The 9,682-nt window shown below is 36.0% G+C and overlaps 1 protein-coding gene across 1 annotated transcript in view; it reads right to left on the reverse strand.

Moving 5' to 3' along the window:
* The window catches only part of LOC110456798, a 16,139-nt gene extending 13,751 nt beyond the window's left edge, over positions 1-2,388 (reverse strand). The window contains exons 1-4 of the mRNA XM_021507759.1: positions 2,310-2,388; positions 1,492-1,596; positions 739-843; positions 293-528 (exon numbers count right to left, since the gene is read on the reverse strand). Of these exons, the coding sequence (XP_021363434.1) occupies positions 293-528; positions 739-843; positions 1,492-1,596; positions 2,310-2,379 (516 nt within the window). The 5' untranslated portion in view covers positions 2,380-2,388. The remainder of the gene's footprint in view (positions 1-292; positions 529-738; positions 844-1,491; positions 1,597-2,309) is intronic.
* Between the last annotated feature and the right edge of the window lie 7,294 nt (positions 2,389-9,682).

Here is a 9,682-nt window from a genome sequence, read left to right on the forward strand (position 1 = left end):
CGGTACATATAAAAGAGTCTTATAGTATTCATATATATGTGGGTTATGTTATTGATATTATATATGAAATATAATTTAATGTATCAACAGTATTAACAGACTTTGTTACTCATTGTAATTTTTAAATGTATGTACCTATAATTGACACATGTAACTAAATACAAATTATTTTAATTATTTTGAATATTGCATTGCGTATAAACCTTTAAAGACACGTCGGAGCTAAATAGGTTAATCAATGGTCAAACATGTATATGTTAAGCAAACGTCAAACATTATAAAAAAATCCTACCTTATCATTAACGATTGGAATTTGGATGGACTTCCATTTTTCATTACTTTCAAAGGTAATTGTTCCGGAAGCACCCTTGTAGTCGCTGTTTAGTTTAGCCGATATTGAAGTCGATTTCCAGTACAGTGTGACTCTCCCGGACACTCCAGATATCCTATCTATCTGGAGCTTCGCGACTCCGGCGCTCTCGCTGACCGAGTAACTTGATCGTGCAAATTGGAATTTGCTTAAAGGTGCTGAAAAGAAAACTGAAGTTGAGCGAACTAATCATGTTAAAGACAATTTCATTCTTTTTTCTATAGAATACTTTTAGCTGTATTTCGAGTATACAATTTTTTTTGTATTGTACAGACCGAAAGGGTAGTCATTATCATTTGTTGATAACATTTGTTACCTTCTCAATTGATTTGAATATAATTCATCAATATCTTGAGGAAGGAACTTACGTGTGCAGCCGCTATATGGGTTACCGCTGCATCCTGGTTTACAGTAACATCTGAATGTATTTTTGTTGCAGACTGTATTTGCTTTACATTTGTTCCAACATGGCTCTGGAAAAAAGTTGAGTTGAGAGATGTAAAATATACATGATTTTATATCGACCACACATGGAGCGTACGACTATGCGATTTAACAATCGTTCGCCCCGTCGTGTGCTTCTCTCCGAACAAATATGCCATTTTGTACAATTGGTTGAGCAATGTGATACCGAATGACCTTTCTCAAAACGCAAGTGGACGTTAAGTATTTGTTATTTGCATTTGTTTTGGTCTATAACTCCACTTCATCTGGATTTCCACACATTGACGAGTAACATAAGGCCCCGGGTGGGGAAAACTACGGTCCAGGTACATGTACAAAGCGGCTGCATTGTATGTTTACCCATACATTTATACATGTGTTGATTTTGGTCGTTTACAAAACACCGAAAACATAACTTTTAATTTTTAGTAAATACCGATAAAAAAGATCAGCTTAAATATGTAGCTAGACTAAAGAAACATACTTAAACAAGTTTGTTTGTTTGTTTGTTTGTTTGATTTTGTTTAATGTCCTATTAACAGCTAAGGTCATTTAAGGGCGGCCTCCCCTGTTTGCAAGATGCATGCGTGTAGTGTATGTGTGTGTATTTTGGGAGGCTGCGATATGTTCGTGTTTGTCTCCGCGATGTGATTGCGTTGAATATGTAGTTATCTTACCGACACACCGGTGAGTACTATCTGGATGGATTCCTGGGTTGCACACACATCTTGAACCATATAGTGTAGACCCTGAACAGCAATGAACGGGCATATAGGTTCCCTCTGAAACATAATTGCACTATATACCATTACAATAGGCAGAAAACTGAAACATCGTGGAACATAAAATGCAAACATAAACAACAAAAATGTGATTGAATACAAATGTGTTTTAATTTAAAAGAGTATTGTCATCGTCAGAGTTTTCCTTGTTGGACCTTAATCACAGGAAGTACGAATAATCGTTTGACGTTATCTCGTTATGATGAGATGATTGAGTTAGCCCATAAATACCCCCTTAATTTATCTCATTATTACGAGTAAAGCGTTGTTGCCATAACTATTTTTTCTCGTTATTACGACTAGCTTTGTCGCTACTTCCAGTTCAGCTATATCGAATATTATGCGTAGATGCAGATTCATAGAAACATGGTCGTTCAAATGAACATTAGTACTGTACAATGATTGCAGTCTCGCTTTTATAAAAATGCTTAATATAGCTAGAATCAATACGAAAGGTGAATAATATTTGATATACTCGTGTAGTTCACAACAACATGAATCTAAATGTGATTAATTAATGTGTGATTGATTTATAGTATGATTTATAGTATAAGCGTATTATAGCTCAACTTGAAGTCTTACTTGAGTGTCATGCGTTGTTAAAACGAAATACTGAAGCCGCATTAACGAGAAAGCACTTTGTGTAGTAGTAGTTGGCTTTCGCAAATAGACGGTAAGCGTATGTGAAATGTAAATGACACAAATATACATACGTGTTGTCCCGATCATCGACAGGGCGCAAAGCGTGAAACATAAACCTAGAGTTGGTATTCGGTGAAACATCTTGAAGAGTGTAGGAGACTGCTTGCTATTTTTTTTAGATATTTTCCTCTATTTATACAAAAAAACAACGCGTTTCTTTAACAGCACAAATTTAATTCTATGTAAATACATTACGATTAGCATATGTAATGGGATCCATAATCTTGTTGTAAATACGTTTTTTTACTTGTTGACAATTCTTACGATCTTCCAAACAATAGTTAATTTTATTCTGGTACACGTTACAACGATGTCGACATCTGTTTTCTACATACTGCTGTGCCATAAGGTGACTTTGAAGCTGAACAGTAGCAATAACTTTCTTCAATTTTTTTTATTATCCTGTATTTATTATTTTTTATAAAAAAATCATTACGAATCCAGATCATAGATCACAGGAAATCGCTATGGATAGTAAAGTGACACAGCTGTACACTTTAATATCACCGGAATCGTTTTTTATATAACCGAGGTTGTCTGTTCATAAGCTCAATATGTTACCGTTACATTTACCGTTTTGCTTTGTTTCCACGATAGCAAATTCAGATTCTTATGATAGAGTAGGTATCTTAGATCGCAGGGTAATAAATTGGTTTAAAAATTAACTTAAAAAATCTTACATAAATTGTGAAATCTTATTTGCGATTTTCGAAAGAAATAAGAAAGAAGTCGGAAATTATTGGTATCAGTTATTGCATACACATCAAAGACATTTCATTTCTTCTTATTGAGAGAACAGGCGATTTAGGAGAAACACTTAACATTTTACTTGCATTGATCTTTTCTTCCATGTTTCTTTAAACATGTTTCGTCCTTTTAAAGTTTGACTGTTCGACCCTAAACACTACCAAACTCTGCACCTAACTGAATGAAAGCCTTCGTTCTCTTTCTTATACTTGGTTGTACAATATTGTAGAGCATATTCTGATAAAAACAACTAACAACAAAGACTAAGCTCCTGATTGACAATGTATTAATTGCATTCTATGATACAGTTTCCAGTAGACTATGCATTCCTGTAGGAACAAACTGTGCCCATCGTCTGGCCTATTTGTTATTTTCAAATCAAGCTGAAATTACTGTCAAGTTTATCGAGACTGGTAATAAAAACATGAACAAGTTTTGGTTTGGTTTCATTTTGTTTAACGTCCTATTTATAGTTTCGGTCAAATAAGGACGTGCCTTCGTGTATGTTATTGATTCGTGAATGTGTGCTGGAGACAGGATATGACCAAGTCACAATTTCACATTCAAAAAATTTGAGAATAGTGTGTGCTTTCTTTAAATAATATGAAGTAATTGACAAAATCATTCAGATATAACTCGACTTTGAGATCAAGGAATCTTCAAATCTTCTATTTCAGGCGCTTTTTTCGATCTTTACTTAAAGTATGACCAAAAAGGACAGCTTTTGACTTTTCGATCGTTACCTTTCTCTTTCTCGAGAACAGCGTACATGTATCTGCTTCCCAATACCACATCGTTTACATGGCTAGGTAAATTTACTATTAATGAGGTTGTTCTGAATATCATGACTGCCATGATAGTGTCGAAAACAAAAAAGTTCCAATACCTGACCTTGCCATTCATAGAAAATGCATTCAGCCGTGTCATCGTAGTACACAGTGATGTCGTGGGGCTTAATTTACCTGTAACAATTGCTCTAGAAACAGTTATCGCTAAAACCAATCTGTTGTCGACAGTTACGTAAATAAAAGCCCATCATCGACATTTTCGCCAAGAGTAGTTTCAAATCGCCAATCATGTTTTACTTTCGCCATTGGAGCCAGTGGCGACCACAAGCGCGAGCCTTGGCGTGAAATGATAAAGAAAAAGAGACGTTATTGAGCTTTTCTACCTGAACATCTTATTACAACATTTCTATTGGTTTAAAAAGAAATTTTACCAATAAAGTCGTTGTTCAGACATAAAATATCCAAATCAATCAATAGCAATATATAATATAACGGTCTACTCATTCGGGAACCTCAAAGGTGTCTGATTCATAATCGGAACATCTTCAGTTTGAAATTCGGAACGCCTTTAGGTTGTATGTTAGGTATATAAAGTAAATCTGAGCTATCCAAGAGCTTGTAATTATTGACAGAAGCAAACACACGAAAGCTGTGAAAGTGTTCGGCAACATATGTCAAAATCTGGGACTGAAACCGAAATTAATAGTCCCCGCTTGGGTTTACCCAGGGGTGCTTTTTCTTTGTGTGATATATACGGTTTTCTTAAGTGGCCTTAATAATATTTTTGATATAATCGAATTTATTCATTTTTGTAACATACCAACAAGAAATTACCAATTTATTTATTCAATCTGCTGAATGCATCAATTTCAGAAAGTTCCAGTAGGGCACTTCGTTGAGAAGGGTTATACATAATATTCTGTGTCATTTATAAAGGGTTTGATACAATGTAAGAGGAAAACGCTATCATGGGTGTGATCTCAATAGTTTATTTAGAATTGGACTCTATTCATGGGTTTCGAAAATACAATATGTCTTGGCTTAAAACTTTACATACAAGTTCTAGGCTCCAATTCATAGAGTTTTGTTCATTACCATGCGGTATCAAAACTTTGTCCGCTTGTGTTATAATATCAATCTGGTTTGGCAAACTTGAGTTATTGCATTGAAACCTGTTTCGTGTGCTTGTTTGCACAATTACAAAATGTAGACCTTATCTAACTACTGTCATGTGGTTTTAGCGACAGTCCTAGCCCTAGTTTTCTGAACGTTTTTTAACCTCAGATTATGTCGTTAGCTATTTTCCAAAAGGGAACCATTGCAAGTCAGGAACAATTCCTGCCCAAATATGTTAAGCTGAACTCCAATTAATCTTTCTAAATGAAAAACCTTACTAAGAGGAATTTTCCTTAAGTTTATAAAAAGTTATAAAATCTGGGCCAGATATAACAGCTTCCAAAATACAGTTAAGGTGATCGCGACAGAGATCAAATATCCCTTTATATTATCCGTTATATCTGGGCAAGATATAACAGCTTCCAAAATACAGTTAAGGTGATCGCGAAATGAAGAAGTCTTTTGTTATCTACATAATCGGAGGTTTATTTTATGTGTTCTACTAAACTGCCGTGAAATAGACCCAATGTCATGTGTAACCCTCATTGCGTTGTTAATATCCATTTCTTTCCTCGATTCTATTTCCTATATTTTCTACGCTGTCTATCCTAACTACTTTGTTTCAGGTGGTGTCTCCGAAGACACCTGTATTAAACCCCGATAAAAAGACAATAACCATACATATCTAAACAACGTTTAAGCAATGCATCATTTCCAGATTTCAACCGATAAAATAACAAGTACTCTGCAAGACACATTATTAAACAGAATGAAAACTGTCGATATTCGTAACAAGAATATATATTGTTCAAATGAGAGCATATGACGTCCACACTCCTTTCCATTCCGTGCGTTGAAACCCTCTCTTTGTTGCGTCAGTACAATTCGGTGTCTGTGAAAACCGTGTCAGCAGAGATCAGTGACTGTGAGCAGATATCTTTTTTTTTCGCTACCTAAGTTAAGAGTATAGCTTTTATATGTATTCCGAGAAATTGGAGATATAACCTGTACTATTCTTTAAAATGTTAACAAATGTTCGTTCTGAAATGTCATGTTTAAGAGTCCCTGTACCACTGAAAACTAACTATACACTGTGAACTTTTTTCCAAGAATGACTACAGCTTTGATAACTTCAACTTCAGTACTTTTGCTTAGGCGTGCTATAGTTATATCATATCGATAATGAAATTACGGCTTCATACGGCTTCATTATTGTATGTAAGGAAATCTGCAGTGAAAATTGTCTAGGGTTTTGTCTGCAGGTGGGAAGAGAATCGTTTAAACACGAAGTATATTTGAAAGTTAACTTGATGAATAAATTGTTCACATTAGTCAATAAATTTGTCTTGTACAGTTTAGTTTCACTTTGAATTTAATTTTTCAATAAATATGTTAAGACATAAATAAGCTGATCAAAAAGTTACTCCTTCGAAATAGAATGTATGCCTGTTAAGAATGAGTGCTAGCGAACCAGCTACACATTTCACAGGTACATCATGTATAACCAACACCTGTTCGTTTTTATTGTAGTATAAGTAGGATTTTTCTGTTTCGTACCGTAAGGAAGATTAACCCTTTGTGCGAACAACTCAGGTGTACATCATATCACACATCAACATGTGTATTTGGCGGATTGTACGGTCAGTGCTGAATACAGGTACATAGACATAATTGTGTAAATCCTTGGAATGCCTTTGATGTAAGTTACAATACAACGATAATACAACTACGTACATCAACGTGATTCCTTTGGTTGAAGGAATAACTCACCAGATATAAATTTCTGAACTTGTCAATGCGTTTGCATTTATTGTTGGCAGTGTTACATGTTTTGTGCAATCCTTTGCCGTGTCACATTAAATCATTCTCAATGACGATCCAAACGATATTAAACCCATTATACATGACTAAAAATAATCATTTTAATTACGAAAAATAACAAGAGCACACAAGGCACACATATATCAAATTGTCGATTGGTTTGGTTTGGTTTAATTTTGTTTAACGTCCTATTTACAGCTAAGGTGATTTAAGGACGTGCCTCCATGTGTGCAGTGTTTGTGTGCTTGCGTGTGTGTATGCAGGAGACAGGGTATGTTGTTGTGTGTGCCTCCTTGTGATAACGCGGATCTGATACCGACATTATAGTGCTATCTCACTGAAATACCAAGCCGAAGGCACCCAAAGCACAACATTCCGCCCGGTCACATTATACTGAAAACGTGTAAACCAGTTGTTGCCATTCCCCTAAATGATGAACGTTAAGCTGAGACAAAAAAAAACTTCCATTTTGAAGGACTTTGATATGTCCCGGCCTGGGGACAAACCCCATTGCTTCCTCACATGGGGGAACGCTCAACATTCAAGCCAAAAGTGAGGCGTTGCCAGCAAGGAAATAAAGATAGTTAGAAATAGTAAGAAAGATAAAGGTCCCAAAATGTTGCAAAGGGTGCAGCAGATTTATTTTGGTCGCTTTTGTGTCCCTGAATAGAGGACACCAAAGCAAAATCCCAAATTCTGCAGGGGGTCACCCCATAAGTCACCTAGTATGATACATGCAGTGGGTAACAGCAGGTGTATTCTTTTCCCGATCCCCCAACTGCAGGGGTGCTTCCGAAACAAATTCGTGAAAGTAAGGAGTGTAGCACAAAAATAGTATCCAATGTAGAATACTTCCGAAAAAAATATTCTACTTTGGATAATATATTTGTACTACACTCATCTCTTTCTCTTAAAAACATTATGAAAAATAAATCATATTGTATTTTCATTGACTTCAAAAAAGCGTTTGATACGGTGTGTCGAAATAGGCTCTTGAACAGACTATTGATAAATCATGTAAATGGGACAATGTACGTTATTATATACAATATGTATCGAGGAATAAAATCTAAAATGGAATTGAATGGTCAAATTATTCCCCTTGTGATATCGGATTGAGACAAGGGACAAATGTATCTCCCTTTCTTTTTAGCCTATATTTAAATGATTTGGAAGATTTTATTATTCAAAATGATTTTAAGGGTGTTGAATGTATAAATAGTAAATTTGAAACAGACCTCCACATATATATTAAACGTTTCATCCTCCTAGATGCAGATGATTCAATGTTATTATCTGATAGTTCGAATGATTTATAAAAGCTTGTTTGTTTGTTTGTTTGATTTTGTTTAACGTCCTATTAACAGCTAAGGTCATTTAAGGACGGCCTCCCCTGTGTGAAAGATGCATGCGTGTAGTGTATGCGTGTGTATTTTGGGAGGCTGCGATATGTTCGTGTTTATCTCCTTGTGATAGCGCGGAACTGATGCCGACTTTATAGTGCTACCTCACTGAAACATACTGCCGAAGACACCCAGCAGGACGCCCCACCCGGTCACATTATACTGACAACGGGCGAACCAGTCGTCCCACTCCTAATTTGCTGAGCGTTAAGCAGGAGTAGAAACTACCATTTTTAAAGACTTTGGTATGTCTCGGCCAGGGGACAGAACCCAAAGCCTTCCTCACAGGGGCGAACGCTCAACAAATGGCCAAAAGTGAGGCATTGTCAAGGGAGACATTAGGAAGAAGAAAGTTATTTAGAAAGGAGAGAAGAGATAAGGTCCCAAATTTAGTCGCCTCTTACGATCATGCAATTGGGGGCAGCAGGTACAATTCTTACGCCCTACCTGCAGGAATATTTATAAAAGCAGTTTCATAGTTTTAGCGAATACTGTAAAATTTGGAAATCAAAAATAAATATTAGTAAAACAAAATGTATGGATTTTAGCAAAGATAGGCATGTTAAAAGAATTATTTTTACTTTTGATGATGTAGCTATAGAATGTGTAGACAAATATATGTATCTTGGGACAGTGTTCTCGCGGACATGTGCTTTTAATTATGCCAAAAAACATATTATTAAAAACGCCACAATAGCAATGTATGATAAGAAAGTTAGAAAACTGAACTTATCTATCAAATGTATTTTTAACCGTTTTAATAAATTAAAATAATTAATTGTTCAAGATGATTTTAAGGGTGTCATACATTATCATTGAACTATCAACTTCTACTTGATTAGTTCATAAAACATTGACCTGGCAGGGAAGTTTCCAAACATTTTGGTTTGGTTTGGTTTTGTATTGTTTAACGTCCTATCAACAGCTATGGTAATTTAAGGACGGTCTCCCCTGTGTGCAAAATGCATGCGTGTAGTGTATGCGTGTGTGTTTTGGAGGCTGGTATATATATGTTCGCATTTGTCTCCTTGTGATAGCGCAGAACTGATGCCGACTTTATAGTGCTATCTCACTGAAACATACTGCCGAAGACACTAAGCAGTCGCCCCACTCCTAAATTGCTGAGCGTTAAGCAGGAGTAGAAACTACCATTTTTACAGACTCTGGTAGTTCTCGGCCGGGGGATAGAACCCAAAGCCTTCCTCACAGTGGCGAACGCTCAACTAAAGGGCACAAGTGAGGCATTGTCAAGGGAGACATTAGGAAGAAGAAAGTTGTTTAGAAAGAAGAGAATAGATAAGATCTCAAATTTAGTCGACTCTTACGATCATGCAATAGGGGCAGCAGGTACAATTCGTATGCCCTACCTGCAGGGACTCAAACATATTAGGAGCGGATTGGAAAAGAAACTGGAAACAATTCAGTTGACTACTTCTGGTTAAAGACCGAATATGTTAAGTGGACATTCGGGGGATATTGTCTCCCTGACAACTGAAGCAAGCTGACTAT

Source organism: Mizuhopecten yessoensis, unplaced genomic scaffold, assembly GCF_002113885.1.
Source record: "Mizuhopecten yessoensis strain PY_sf001 unplaced genomic scaffold, ASM211388v2 scaffold8843, whole genome shotgun sequence".
Taxonomy (NCBI): Eukaryota; Metazoa; Mollusca; class Bivalvia; order Pectinida; family Pectinidae; genus Mizuhopecten; species Mizuhopecten yessoensis.